General features: G+C 43.3%; 1 protein-coding gene across 5 annotated transcripts in view; it reads left to right on the plus strand.

The window, feature by feature from the left end:
• The window catches only part of cacna1e (calcium voltage-gated channel subunit alpha1 E), a 188,751-nt gene that overhangs the window by 32,252 nt on the left and 140,362 nt on the right, over positions 1–16,137 (plus strand). For all 5 annotated transcript variants that reach the window (XM_033028317.1, XM_033028318.1, XM_033028319.1 and 2 more), the window contains exons 6-8: positions 7,961–8,064; positions 13,736–13,851; positions 14,738–14,794. In XM_033028317.1, the coding sequence (XP_032884208.1) occupies positions 7,961–8,064; positions 13,736–13,851; positions 14,738–14,794 (277 nt within the window). The remainder of the gene's footprint in view (positions 1–7,960; positions 8,065–13,735; positions 13,852–14,737; positions 14,795–16,137) is intronic.

Genomic DNA, 16,137 nt, shown 5'->3' on the forward strand with positions numbered 1-16,137 from the left:
GAAGGCTGGCAGTGATAAGCCAGGTAAATGCAGGACCATGAGTCGTACATTAGTGGTGGTGAAATTATTGGTAACAATTCTTATTTACACTTGAAAAGGCAAAGATTTATTGGACACAATCAACGTGGCTTTGCTTGTGGGAAATTGTGTCTCACTTATTTGCATGACATTTTTGAACAGGGAAACGAGTATATGGATGGAGGTGCTGTGTTTGATGTTGTCTACATTGACTTTAGTGTCTCACTGGATCTTCACTTCACAGTGGACAACTTGGACAACAAAAACATGTACGTCAGGTAGTTGTTCTTTGACACCATCATCCCCTCTGAACCCATCAGCAGACTCTGGGAACTAGGTTTTTTGCTCATCCCAGTTCAATTGGATCCTTGACTTCCTCATCGGCTGGCCTTTGGCAACAACACTTCCTCTTCAATGACCGTCAACGCAGGGCACCTGAAGCCTGTGTGCTCAGTCCCCTGCTCTGCTTTCTCTATGCCCACAACTATGTCGCCAGACACAGCTCCAATTCCATTTTTAAATTTACCGTCAATACCACCATCATTGGGCAAAGAATGAATAACGATGAGTCTGAGTACAGGAGGAAGATCGATAATCAGATTAAATGGGGCCTGAACAACAATCTTGCTCTTAACTGGAGCAAGACCAAAGTGTTGATAGTTGATTTCAAGAAGGGGAAAGCCAAAGATCCATGAACCTGACCTCAATGGCAATGGAGAGAGTCAACGGCTTCAAGTCCCTGGACATACATATCTCAAAATATCTGTCCTAGGCCTAGCTCATTGAGGCAAACACAAAGAATCCTCATGAGTGCTGCCGCTTCCACAGAAGCATGTCACTGAATACTCCATCAAAATTCTACAATTGTACGAGTACCTGGAGAAAATCCACGTGGTCTTTGGAAGAACGTACAAACTCCATCCAGACAGCACCCATAGTCAGGATCGAGCCCGGGTCTCTGGCACTGTAAGGCAGAAAGTCTACTGCTGTGCTGCTGTCCCAAAGTGGGTGATAGTGGAGGATTGATATTGTGATTGGGTATCTATGATCAGTGGTGTATCGCAAGGGTCGGTGTTGGAACCTACTATGTTGGTGATATACATTAATGAGTTAGATATGAATATAATAAGTGTGATGGGCAAGTTTGCAATTGACAAACAAGTTTGCGATGTTGTCCGTAGTGAGGAGGTTATCTTATGTTACAGAATAATAATGATCAGCTGGAATATCGGCTGGTGCAATGGCAGATGGAATTTAATCCTGACAAGTGTAAAGTGATACATTTCAGATGATCAAATAGGGGTAGGACATACACAACAGTGGTAAGGCCCAAGGGAGTATTGATGAACAGAAGGATCCTGGGGTACAAGATCCCTGAAAGGTGCAGTTTAGGCAGATTAGGTGGTGAAGTAAGTGGCCTTCACCAGACAGGGTATAAAGTATAAGGGTAGAAAGTTATTTGCAGCATAATGAGAGAATGGAATATTTTGTGCAGTTTTGATCGCCACGCTATAGGAAGGATATGGATCAGGAGACAGTGCAGGGGAGAGTCATCGGGATGTTGCTTGGATTAGAATATTTCACATTAGAAGAGGTTGGAAAGGCAGGATTCGTTTTCCCTGAGAAAAGTACAGAATTTATGTGGAGTAATATCAGATAGATAGTACCAATTAGTTTCCCATGTGGGTTGTATAAGTCATGTGGGCATGAATAAAGATGAGGAGGAGGAAGTTTAAAGAGGATTGTGTTCAGTTATGGATACCATGTTATAGGAAAGATGTTGTCTAGTTGGAAAGGGTACAGAGAAGATTTACGAGGATGTTGCCAGGACTCAAGAGTCTGTAGGGAGAGGTTGAGCAGACTGGGACTCTTTACCTTCGAGCGCAGAATAATGAGGGGCAATCTTATAGAGGTGAGAGGATTAATTCGGGTAAACGCACAGAGTCTCTTGTCCAGAGTAGGGGTATCAAGAACCAGACATAGGCTTAAGGTGAAGGGGGGAAGATTTAATTGGAATCTGAGGAGTAACCTTTTCACACAAAGTATGGTGGGTGTATGGAATGAGCTGCCGGAGGAGGTATTATTGCAACGTTTAAGAAACAGACAGGTACATGGATGGCAGACTGAAGAAGGGTTTCAACCCGAAACGTTGCCTATTTCCTTCGCTCCATAGATGCTGCCTCACCCGCTGAGTTTCTCCAACATTTTTGTCTACCTTCGATTTTCCAGCATCTGCAGTTCCTTCTTAAACAGGTACATGGATAGAACAGGTTTAGAGGGATATATGGATCAAACGCAGTATAGATGGGACATGTTGGCGGGTGTGGGCAAATTGGGCCGAAGGACCTGTTTCCATGCTGTAAGACTCTTAAGACTCCACGAGCCCTCTGCCTGCTCATGATCCAATATCCCTCCACATGGGATTTCTGGCTAAATATGGGTGTGAATGCTTCAACCTTTTCTTCAGCATTCCCCTGCTTGACTCCACAATCATCATGGATGGGAATCATGCAGGAGCTTCCTCCACTCATTAGTTGTTTAAATATTCTCTACCATTTCCGACAAGATATGATAGGACCGCAGAGGGTTTTTTCTTTTGCATGCTGATTTCACTGTTTACCATGCACAGAGACTTGCAATACAGCTTCACTAGTTGTTTTGGGCATCATGCCTGGTGCTTCTTTCAGCAAAAGCCCTCCTACACTCCTCATTATACAAGGAAATGAATAGTCATAGTAGAGTGCACTTTATGAACAAGAGCATTCTCCCCATCTTGCATCCCTTGATTTGAATATATTTAGCAATTTCTGTGTAGAGAATTCCAAAGATTCACAGCTCTCTGAGCGAAGATATTTCTACTCACATCAGTCATAAATGGATGACCACTCATTTTCAGACTTCAACCCAGGTACCTTACACAAGAAAAACATCAACATCACCCATCGAAACAAAACAACCTTCCTCTACTTTATCAAATACCATGAGAATTTTGTCAGTTTCAATGAGAACACCTCTTGTTCTACAAAACTCTAGACAGATTAGGGGCGGCACAGTGACACAGCGGTAGGGTTGCTGCCTTACACCGCCAGAGACTCGGGTTTGATCCTGACTGCGGGTGCTGTCTCGACCAAGTTTGTACATTCTCCCTGTGATCACGTGGGTTTTCTCCGGGTGCTCCGGTTTCCTCCCACATCTCAAAATTGTCCTTACTGTGTAGGATAGAACTAATGTATGGGTGATCACTTGTCCACGTGGACGAAGGGCCTGTTTCCACGCTGCATCTCCAAACAAAACTAAGTTAAACAACTAAACTAAACTAAGATCAGAACCAATTTATTTAATCTCACCTCTTCTGATGAATTCACCTGGTGAACCTCCCCTATATTCACTACATTACAAGTGCAGGGAAGCCAGGCCTGTACACAGAACTCCCCTGTATCACCAGGGCTGTTTATAAATAGAACAGGATGTCTGCTCTTGTATTCAAATCTGCTTGTTGTAAAGGCTAACATGTTATTTGTCTTCTTAATTGCTCGCTGAGCCTGCATGTTAGCTGTCAGCGACTCCAGCATGAGGACCTCCCACAGAGCACCTTGCAATGTCAACAGTTAAAAATACTCCGCCTCTCCACGTTTCTTGCCAAAAAGGATGAGTGTTTTGCATCATGTACTCTGCACAATGTGTTTCTCTGTTCATTTATAACCTGTCAATATCCCCTGAAACATGTCTATCCTCCGGGCAGCATGATGGCACAGTGGTAGATTTGCTGCTTTACAGCGCCAGAGACCCGGGTTCGATCCTGACAATGGGTACTGTCTATACGGAGTTTTACGTTCTCGTGACCTACGTGGGTTTTCTCTGGGTGCTCCGATTTCCTCCCATACCCCAAAGACGTACAGGTTTGTAGGCTAATTAGCTTGGTAAAACTTAATTGTCCCTGGTGTGTGTAGGATAATGTTAGGCGTGGTAGGCGTGGACTCGGTGGACTAAAGGGCCTGTTTCCGCGCTGTACTTCTAATCTCTAAACTCATAAGCCAAACTGCCACCCAGGTTTGACTCATTGGTAAATGTGAATATATTACATCCAATGCCCTAATTAAAATCATTGATATGGACTGAACAGCTAATGTCTTATATTTAAGAAATATATAGCACTTAATCAGGAAAGGTATTGAAAGATAGGGACATAAAGCGGGCAAATCAGCTTAGAGTGGATTAGTATACATGGACATGGAGATGGTGAGATGAAGAACCCACTTCTGTGCCGTACAACTCTATGACGCTGACTTATCCAGATTCTACAGCCCACCTAAACCGGGGGCAATTTACAGTGGGCAATTTCCCTACCAACTTTGAGATGTGAGAGGAAACTGGAACACCTGAAGGAAGTCCATGTGGTCACAGAGAAAAATGACAAACGCCATCAAACCCAGCAAATGGAGGAAGTAAAGGAGGGGAACGGAATGAGTACTTGGGGGAGGGGCAGCTGGGTAGATGAGAAAGAGTTGGACAGAGTTGGGGGGTTAGTGACCTAAAATTAGAGAATTCAATGTTGGGTTGTAGGCCACGCAAGCAGAATATGAAGTAGTGTTCTTACAGTTTGCATGGATTCACTCCGGCAGCAACAGAGACAGGCAGGTCATAGGTGTTAGCAGCAGAATTAGGTCATTTGGCCCAACAAGTCTACTCCGCCATTCAATCATGGCTGATCTGTCTCTCCCTCCTAACCCTATTCTCCTGCCTTCTCCCCATACCACCTGACACCCCTACTAATCAAGAATTTATCTATCTCTGCTTTAAAAATATCCATTGACTTGGCCTCCATAGCCTTCTGTCGAAGGAATTGCACAGATTCACCACCTTCTAAAGAAATTCCTTCTCATCTCCTTCCTCAATCAATCAATCAATCAATCAATCAATCAATCAATCAATCAATCAACCAACCTTTATTGTCATCTTGCAAGCAACAGTTGTACAGTGCAAAATGAAAAGACGTTTCCCAGGGAATACCGGAGCATCGCACATGAAATTTAAAACATTTCACACATAATAACACTAAAAACAACCCAGTCCCTGATGGAACAGTATAAATAGTTAAAAGCAGGTAAAACAACAACGTTAAAATACAGTAAAACCAATCATAAAAATGTCCGGGGCAGCTGATTTGAGTGGCCAGTGCCAGTTATTAAAGTGTCCGTGCCAAGCCGCAGAATCAGGTGACTGTGAGTACAGAGTGACTGTTTAGCAGCCTCACAGCCTGTGGCAGGAAGCTGTTTAGCAGTCTTGTAGTCCGGGCATTGATGCTGCGATATCTCTTGCCTGATGGCAGGAGATCCAGGTGTATGTGGAGGGGGTGCAGTTTGTCCTTAGCAATTCTCTGAGCTTTTTTCAGACAGACTAAAGGAACGTCCATTAATTCTGAGGCTATGACCTCTAATCTTAGACTCTCCCACTTGTAGAAACATCCTCTCCACATCCACTATATCCAAGGCTTTTGCTATTAGGTACATTTCAATGAGGTCCCCCCTCATTCTTGTAAACTCCAGTGAGTACAGGCCCAGTGCTGTCAAACGCTCATCATATGTTAACTCACTCATTCCTGGGATCATTCTTGTTAACCTCCTCTGGACCCTCTCCAGAGCCAGCACGTCCGTCCTCATATATGGTGCCCAAAATTCCTCCCAATACTCCAAATGGGGCCTGACCAATGCCTTATAGAACCTCAGCATTACATCACTGTTTTTGTATTCTAGCCCTCTTGAAATAAATGCTACCATTGCTTTTGCCTTCTTTACTACCGAATTGGGTGTGGGAATGAGAAGGTGAATTGAAGAGTGGGAATATCTCAGATGTCCTTGGGAGCAGATGTGCTGAAACAAAGATATGAAGAGTAGAGTATGTTGTTCTAGCAAGAGGCAGGGTAGAAGGAGGTGCTGTCTAGATAACTGGGTTATCAGTTTTATAGTAGTCATCAGTCAAATGTTTGTCCCCTTTGATGGAGACGTAGGCATTGACAAAGGGGAGAGTAGTGTAATATGATGATAGTGATAGCTACAGCTTAGATCGTGGATTAATGGGATGGCCATGGTCTTTATTGCTGGGGTCAGCCCAGTGTGTGAGAGAGGAAAGCCTAACGGTGATGGGAGAGGTCACCACAGCAAGGGTGATATCCAAAACATGATCACCATTCCTATGGTCAAGACATTTTTTGATAATAGGTCACTGAAGATAGCCTGAGATTTGCAACTGAATAAAAGTAAAGACTCATAAAGACATAGGAGGCATTATATTTTGCTCAGTGTATTGACAAATTCTATAGAGCCTGGCTGTGTAGTGATTAATGCTGCTGCTGCACAGGTCCTGCAACCCAGATACTATCCTGACCTCACATGTTGCTCATGTGGAGTTTGTGCGTTTTCTCCATGACCACATGCATTTCCTCCAAGAGAACCAGTTTCCTAAACACATGCTTGTATGCTAACTGGTTACTGCAAATAACCCTGGTGTTGGTCAGTGGCTAAAAGGAACCAATAAAGGGTTTAGTTTAGTATAGAGATGCAGTGTGGAAACAGGCCATACAGCCCACTGCGCTGACCAACGATCCCTGTACACCAGCACTATCCTACACACTAGGGACAATTTACAATCCTTACCAAAGCCAGTTATCCTACAAACCTGTGCAGGAAAGAACTGCAGATGCTGGTTTAAATCGAAGGTAGACACAAAATGCTGGAGTAACTCAGTGGGACAGGCAACATCTCTGGAGGGAAGGAATGGATAACGTTTCGGGTCGAGACACTTCTTTAGACTGATGTCAGGGGAGTGGGCAGGACAAACGTGTACATCTTTGGAGCATGAGAGGAAATCGGAGCACCCAGAGAAAACCCACACAGTCACAGGGAGAACGTGTAAACTCCGTAAAGACAGTACCTGTTGTCAGGATCAAACCAGGGTCTCTGGCGCTGTAAGGCAGCAATTCCACCGCTTGGCCACTGTGCTACACCAAAGTGTTGTAGCCTGGTATTATTGGCCACTGTGCTACACCAAAGTGTTGTAGCCTGGTATTATGGACTGTTATAGCCGAGGTTCTAGGTTGGTGTTCATTTTATGCCGTTTGAAACCAGGGTCATGGATCAGTGTCACTGTGGGGATCACTGTAATCCCACCTTGATCCTCTTAAAGTTAGTGAAACGCACAATATTGAATATACTTTGTTGGCAGACGGTGCCCGTTTCAGTAGCACTGCCCATCTCCATCCCTGTTTCAACCTGCCTACTGTCCTAAACATCATCCAGAACTCTGCTGCTCATTTTGCATGTTATGCCAAGTCCCTTTCACTCATCACCTTGGAAGATAGGCCCTTTCTAAGCAAGGTGGTGAAATGTTAGAGGGGCGGGGCAAAAAAATTGAATTGGAACTGTAATCAGAACAGCTATGATCCCACAAGGAACTGAGGGACCTACTCCCACCATTCAGGCTGTAACTTAGAAGTTCCAAGAATTAGGGGAGGATGGCAGTGAAAATGGTCAGCGGCAGGCTGGGAATGGGTAGTAGAGATGAGGATAGATGAAGATTCAGGAGTCCCTTCCAAAGTGATGTGAAGAGCAAGGGCTCTTGCCATATTAGTGTAGGAAGGAACTGCAGATGCTGGTTTACACCAAAGATAGATACAAAATGCTGGAGTAACTCAGCGGAACAGGCAGCATCTCTGGATAGAAGGAACGGGTGATGTTTCAGGTCGAAACCCTTCTTCAGAATGAAGGATTCCTTCTATCCAAAGATGCTGCCAGTTTTGTTACTGAGTTACACCAGCATTTTGTGTCTATCTTCTCTTGCAATATTAGCCTGGACAACACAGGCTTCACCAATCCCAGCATGACCGATGGATGCCGTGTGACTTTGAAGACAGATGTAAAGGGAGATTTCTTCTTGTACTCTGCAGACCGATGATGCCTTAGGGGCGATGTGGAACTGGCTGTACTTCATCCCGCTCATCATCATTGGCTCATTCTTTGTGTTGAACCTCGTTCTCGGAGTGCTGTCTGGGTAAGTGCACCACGTTCAATGATCCACGTGGTAAGTGAGAGCCTCAGTCAGATGACTCTAGACTTTAGAGATACAGCATGGAAACAGCGTGAGCAATCACCTCATACACTAGCACTATCCTACACACTAGGGACAATTTACAATTTTTACTGAAGCCAATTAACCTACACATCTGTACATCTTTAGAGTGTGGGAGGCAACCGGGGTACCCAGGGAAAACCCACTCGGTCAAGGGGAGAACGCACGAACTCCATACAGACAACACCCGAGATCAGGATTGAACCCGGGTCTCTGGCGCTTTAAGGCAGCAACTCTACCGCTGCGCCACCATGCCGCACTAACAGGACAGCACTTTCTGGCAATTATGTTGCATGAACTGGGGCAGTGCAAGGCAGATTGTTGCCATATCATTGTGAGGGCTCTACTCGTTATCCCTACTCGTTATTGAATATGCAGGATTTTTAGTGTGTTGCTAACTTCTGGTCATTATAGAATGTAAGCCACAACTAGGTGCGTGTAATGTCCATTAAAACTCTCCGCTCCTCGTTTTCTATCTCCTATGTTTACTCGGGAGTAGATGGAGTGTTGGTTTAGCATCCCATCTACAGGATCGCACGTGAGGCAGTGCAGCTCTCCCTCGCTCCAACCAAATGGGCAAAAACCTCTAGAGACCTTACACCCATGTGACACCTCTTACATACCTGATGTTAAACTCATCCCCAGTAGCTTTAACCTTTGTACATCGGTAGATTGGAGAACACGTTCTAGATGGGGAGACAAAAACATAAGATTGACTGTCATAGAGCCAGCTGGGATTTTTTTCTAAACTCCATTACCCAATGAATGGTTAGAGTATGCCTTATTGAGTGGTTGATAAAAGCTTGGGTGTGGAAATGGGAAGCTGGAAAGCAAATGAGGTTAAAGGTAAGTGGACAATATGTTTAGTTTAGAGATAGAGATACAGTATGGAAACAGGCCTTTCGGCCCACCAAATCCATGCCGACTAGCACACGGTTCCCTGTGCACAGCGCTATCCTACACACACTAGGGACAATTTGCAATTATACCAAGCCAATTAACCTTCAAACCTGTTTGTCTTTGGAGAGTGGGAGGAAACCAGAGATCCCGGGGAAAATTCACGCAGGTCATGGGGAAATATGTACAAACCCCATATAGACAGCACCCGTAGTCAGGATCGAACCCAGGTCTCTGGCACTATAAGGCAGCAATCTACCGCTGCGACATCATGCCGCCCTTAGATTAGATGTTGATTAGAACTAATATGGACAGAGGGGTGCAGAATATTCTGGAGCATAATTACTGCACTTGCACAGTCGTTTTATAAGTATATTACGATCAAATAGTTAACCAAGGAAAGAATATTGTCTGTTAAGGACAAAAGGAGCAATCTGTGCATGGTGTGAGATAACATAAATGAGATCTTAAATTAATATTTTTCATCTATATTCACTGAAGTGAAAGGCATTGTAGTTGGCAGATTTCAATAAAATGACGTACCTTTAGAAAGGAGAAGTGGAGGAATTTCTATTGTCAGAGGACAGTGAATCTGTGGAATTCAGTGCCACAGAAGGCTGTGGTGGGCAAGTCAATGGATATTTTTAAGGTGGAGATTGATTGGTTATTGATTAGTGTGGGTGTCAGGGGTTATGGCAAGAAGACAGGAGAATGGGGTCACGAAAGAAAGATAGATCAGACATGATTGAATGGCGGAGTAGACTTGATGGGCCGAATAACCTAATTATGCTCATATGATTTATGAACTTATTCAATCAAATTAGTCATTTACAATCTCCCATTACTGCATTGATCATAGATTTCAATTACAAAAACAACATTTGACCATCACACTCCTGCTCACACAAGTAGATTTTGATTCATTTTGCCAAATTGCCCTGGATTCCATGTGGGACCTTGTCAAAGACATTAGTGAAGCCCAACTGCACAACATCCGTCTACATAATTATCTCTGAAAGATTCAGTGAATTTAGTCAGACAGCATCTCCCCTTAACAAAGCCTTGCTGACAATTCTTGACTTTGATTCTCTAAGTACAATTAATATCAGATGTTTTTCCCAACAATTTCTCTACCACTGTCTTATAATTAATTATATAGTTTAATTTAGTTTTGTTTATTGTCACGTGCACCGAGGTACAATGAAAAGCTTTTGTTGCGTGCTGACCAGTCAGCAGATGGACTATACATGATTACAATCGAGCCATTATTACAATCGAGTGTGCAGATAATCCAGTGTAGATAAGTGTGCACAGTGTACTTGGTGTACATATCGTGAATAAAGGCACCATTCTTGCCATCCTCCAATCATCTAGCATTTCCTCTGCGGCCAGTAACAATGTTAAAATCTTCTCCCTTGCCTCTCAAAGCACCTTGAAATAGAACCCAGAACAATAGACCAGGGAAGAGGTCCTTCTGCACTGACCATGATACCAATCTACACTAATCCCATCTGCTTGCACGCCGTCTGTATTCCTCCATTCCCTACCTGTTCAACCATCTTACAATAAAAGTCAAAATGCTATTTGCTTCCCTAACCACTTGTACTTGTCTGCTATCCTTTTGTAATTTGTATACAAGAACACCTAGATTTCTCTGCACTTGGCTCATTTGTAATCTTTCTCCATATAGATTTATCTTACTGAAATGCACGACCTCACACTTTCCACAGTGAATTTCAAGTGTAATCGCAAGATACTCAACCAATCTATGTCCAAATATCATCATTACAACATTTCCCACCTATTTTCATATCATTGGAAAACATGAAAACATACGCTCTCTCCACTTCACCCAGGTTATTGATATAAGAATCCCAAGAACTGATCCTTGGGGCATTCCACTGGTTACAACTTTCCAGCCTGAAATATGCTTACTTATTCCCCCAGATACAATTAACTATTTGCATTAACCTTTTAGTTTAATTTAGTTTTGTTTAGTTTATTTTCACATGTACCGAAGAACAGCTTTTGTTGCGTGTTAACCAGTCAACGGAAAGACAACACCTGATTGCAATCGAGTCGAGCCATTCACAATGACACATGATAAGGGAATAACGTTTAGTGATCATAGTTAAAGTAATGAAAGGTTGCTATATCATGATTACAATCGAGTCGAGATTTAAAAATGTGAAGCGATTGTAATGTGTGATTGCAGATTCACTTCTGTGACTAGCACATAAATAGTCCCCTGGGGTTGGACGCCATCTTGGATCCTCTGTTATGTGACACCTTGTCATATCACAAAATTATGTTGACAGTTCGATCACATATAATCTCTCTAAATGTGCAGCTATTTCTTGATGAAAGATTCCAGCATATTGACTGACAGCACGTTGAGCTAATAGGCTATCATTATCTACTTTTTTTGTCTTCTTCCTCATTTCCAAAGTTCCTGAAACTTTGTTGGTTTTGAAAGACATCAACCAATGGATCCATTGCAACGTCAGATGCAGGCCATTGGAACTTGGTCATGTCTGCCTTAAGTAACATTAGTATTTCCAGTAGCCATCTCTCATGATATTGATTGTTACGAGTTCTACTTGAAACTAGCCCATCAGATTTTCATGTTAATAAGTCATATGAACAAAATTAGGCCATCGGCCCATTAAGTCTACTACGCCATTCAATTATGGCTGACCTATCTCTCCCTCTCTACCACATTCTCCTGCCTTCTCCCCATAACCCTTGACACCCTTAGCCATCTTCTGCACATAATAACTGATTCTGTCAATACATCAATGCACATTGTTTTGATTCGTTGCGCATTTTTGTTCTTTGTTTCATGTTTCCTTATTTCCTATTTTTAATTTCCCATTCTCACCTTCTGTCAGGCCTACACTTTTAAACACTAGAGGAGAGTGACCATATTGCTCGTTAACTCACAAAATATGCTTTCTCCTTTTTCAGTTTGTTGATTTCTAAAATATTCTGAATTTTCTGTCTCTCACTGATTTCTCACCATATTATGTCCATTTCTGTAAATTCAACGCCATGCTTCTTTCAACGTTCTTTTCATAGAAACCTTATTTCTAACAGAATGTGTGTAGAGAATTATGAAATATTTCTTGAGAAGTCTCCCACTACTAACCATCTTACCGTTTAATATGCTTTCCAATGCACTTCAGTCATTAGGTAATTATAATTGCCTTCATTTAAATTAAGGATATAGGTTCAGCCCTGAGTTGGCCATTGTCAGCCTGAATATGAAGTCCTATCATGTTATGATCACTCGTCCCTCGAGGGTCCTTTCCACCGGTACTATGAAATCATTAATTAATCCATTCTCATTACACAAGCCCAGATCTAATGCAGTTTGTTCCCTGGGAAACTGTCCTGAATTCATTCTGTTTATCCTCAAGCAGAGCTTTTCCAATTTGATTTAACTATTCTATATGAAGATTAAATTCACCTAGATTATTATGGTAGGTTTCTTACCCCCCCCCCCATCATTTAATACTTCATACTATTTTGTAAATTTGTAGCTGATTACTCCCTCAGTATTTCTTTTATCTTTCCAAACTAGATCTACCTCTGTCTGGGTAAACATTCCTATACTAATCTCATTTTTTATTCACAGAACTACTACACCTCCTTTCCCTTTCTACCCATGCTTCCGAAATGTCAAGTACCCCAAAATGTTCAGTTCCCATATTGGTCACATGCATCTCTGTCCTGTAAACACTATTGGCTTAGAACTATTTATTGGAGCGCAGGAGGATGAGGGGTGATCTATTAGAGGTGTGCAAAATCATGAGGGGAATAGATCAGGTAGATGCACAGAGTCTCTTACACAGAGTAGGGGAATCGAGAACCAGAGATCATAGGTTTAGGTGAAGGGGAAAAAATGTAATTGGAATCTGAGGGGTGGCTTTTTCACACAAAGGATGGTGGGTGTATGGAATGAGCTGCTGGAGGAGGTAGTTGAGGTAGAGACTATTGCAACATTTAAGAAACAATTAGACAGATTTTATATTTAAGTCTTGAAGGAACTTGGCCCAAAACATCGCTCATCCATTCCTTGCACAGATGCTGCCAGACACACTGAGTTACTCCAGCACTTTGTGTTTTGCTCCTTATCTCAACATCCGCATAAATCTTTACTGCACTCATTTCAGATTAACAGCATCATTTCTAAAACAGAATTTTCAGCTTAATGCCATTGTTTCTAAAGCAAGGTGACCAGAACTGAACATAGTACTCCAGGTTCAGCCTCACCAACGTCTCTCCTTCAAATCCAACTCCATTTTGCTCCATTTGCAAATGCAAGTGGGTTGCTTTTCCCTTCCCATACTGGCTCCATCTACACAACACTCCTCCCTTATCTGGTGCCACCTAAACTGTTACCCCTGCCTCGCTTCTACCCCTCATTCTACTGGCTGTCTCTCCTCTGTGTTCTCAGTCCTAATGCAGAGTCTCGATCCAAAACGTCGATCATCCTTTTGTCTCCACTAATACTGCTTGACCCACACAGTTTGTTTCATGCACCGTGTGTTAGGATGCTGTGGCAGATCTTAAGGCATCTAAGGAACATTTCCCATTAGATTTCAATGTTTTCTAGCTAGTGTAACCCGATGCTGAAATGACAGGTGGCAAGATGGTCAGCATGAGGTCTAACTCTTTGTTCTCTGTTCCCCAGTGAATTTGCCAAAGAGCGGGAGAGGGTGGAAAATAGGCGGTCGTTCCTGAAACTTCGGAGACAGCAACAGATTGAGCGGGAACTGAATGGCTATCGGGCCTGGATCGACAAAGCAGGTGACAGCTCAGAGGGACGGGGAATGGTAGATGTATTGTCACTGGACTTGCTCCACTTGCCCCACTTTGATAAGCCCACCACTCATTCCCCTCACAGGCTTGACCTCACTGTGCCTCTCTTCCTGTTAGAAAATAAAAAGACTCCTCAGTGGATTTTTTTTCTCTCTCATTGTAATAGTCACAAAAGAAAATGATTCAAAAGAACTTTGCTTTCGCACAGTTTTTCCCTAGCTTTTTTAATAATGGCAGTGATGCAAAGATTAGTCTTTAACTGAATTCTCCATGGCAATGCTGGAGGGTTGGTAATAGCTTTTAGTCCTTCAATGTTCTGCATAAATCACACCATCCAATTGTCCTACGAGGTCGTGTAAGAGAGAAAAAATACCAGATTGCAAAATATACTGATACAAATGCCCCCGGGGCACCAAGGTGGACGGGCGAGGAAGGTGATGGCTGGAGGCCTGCAGCAGCCTGGGCTTGCCTGGATTGGACACTGCTCATATGAAGTGGAGCATAGACTGCACTTTGAAAATTCCACCAAAACATGGACGAATGGGGCAGTGATAATGTGTCCTATGTGTGAGTTGTCACATACTGATATCTCCCTCTCCCTCTCCCTCTGCCTCTCCCTCTGCCTCTCCCTCTCCCTCTCCCTCTCCCTCTCCCTCTCCCTCTCCCTCTCCCTCTCCCTCTCCCTCTCCCTCTCCCTCTCCCTCTCCCTCTCCCTCTCCCTCTCCCTCTCCCTCTCCCTCTCCCTCTCCCTCTCCCTCTCCCTCTCCTCTCCCTCTCCCTCTCCCTCTCCCTCTCCCTCTCCCTTTCTCTCTCCCCCCCCCCCCCCCCCCTTCTCTTTCCCTCCCTCGCTTTTTCTATCTTTCTCTCTCAACAGAGGAAGTGATGTTACTGGAAGAAAATAAAAATGCTGGAGAGAAGTCAGCACTGGATGGTAAGATTGCTACTCATTGGTCTTGTTTTGTGCATAGTTTTCAATAATTCCATTCTGCTGGGATCATTTCACAATCCCATTGCTTGACACCTTCCAAATGACACCTGTCTCTTTTTGTTCCAGAAGGGGATAACCTCATTTATCCATGTTATACCACTATGTTTTTGTCCGCTCCCTCCATCAATGTTTGGCAGATGCAGTATAATGTGGATAAATGTGAGGTTATCCATTTTGGTGGCAAAAACAGGAAAGCAGACTATTATCTAAATGGTGGCCGACTAGGAAACGGGGAGATGCAGTGAGACCTGGGTGTCATGGTACACCAGTCATTGAAAGTAGGCATGCAGGTGCAGCAGGCAGTGAAGAAGGCGAATGGTATGTTAGCTTTCATAACAAAAGGATTTGAGTATAGGAGCAGGGAGGTTCTACTGCAGTTGTACAGGGTCTTGGTGAGACCACACCTGGAGTATTGTGTACAGTTTTGGTCTCCAAATCTGAGGAAGGACATTATTGCCATAGAGGGAGTGCAGAGAAGGTTCACCAGACTGATTCCTGGGATGTCAGGACTGTCTTATGAAGAAAGACTGGATAGACTTGGTTTATACTCTCTAGAATTTAGGAGATTGAGAGGGGATCTTATAGAAACTTACAAAATTCTTAAGGGGTTGAACAGGCTAGATGCAGGAAGATTGCTCCCGATGTTGGGGAAGTCCAGGACAAGGGGTCACAGCTTAAGGATAAGGGGGAAATCCTTTAAAACCGAGATGAGAAGAACTTTTTTCACACAGAGAGTGGTGAATCTCTGGAACTCTCTGCCACAGAGGGTAGCCGAGGCCAGTTCATTGGCTATATTTAAGAGGGAGTTAGATGTGGCCCTTGTGGCTAAGGGGATCAGAGGGTATGGAGAGAAGGCAGGTACGGGATACTGAGTTGAATGATCAGCCATGATCATATTGAATGGCGGTGCAGGCTCGAAGGGCCGAATGGCCTACTCCTGCACCTAATTTCTATGTTTCTATGTTTCTATGTTTAAGTCCCCTCAAAGCCTCTTTCCTTAGTTTGTAATCCCACCCAGTTTAATATCAATGGCTAATTCAGAAATAATGCATTCCGTTTGTGCATCCAAGTCATTGATATTCATCACAAATAGCTGAGAGCCAAGCTGACCCCCACAATACTCCTCTAATTACCACCAGCCACCCTGAGAAAACATTCAGAAAAACTCTAATAATTGAGCACAATGATACTATGGTGGTACCAGAGTGGCAGATTTTCTGGAATATAGAATGCTATTTTTATTACCACTGCTACACTCTCTTAACTCGTCTTTTGTAGGTGTTACA

Source organism: Amblyraja radiata, chromosome 10 (assembly GCF_010909765.2).
Source record: "Amblyraja radiata isolate CabotCenter1 chromosome 10, sAmbRad1.1.pri, whole genome shotgun sequence".
NCBI lineage: Eukaryota > Metazoa > Chordata > Chondrichthyes > Rajiformes > Rajidae > Amblyraja > Amblyraja radiata.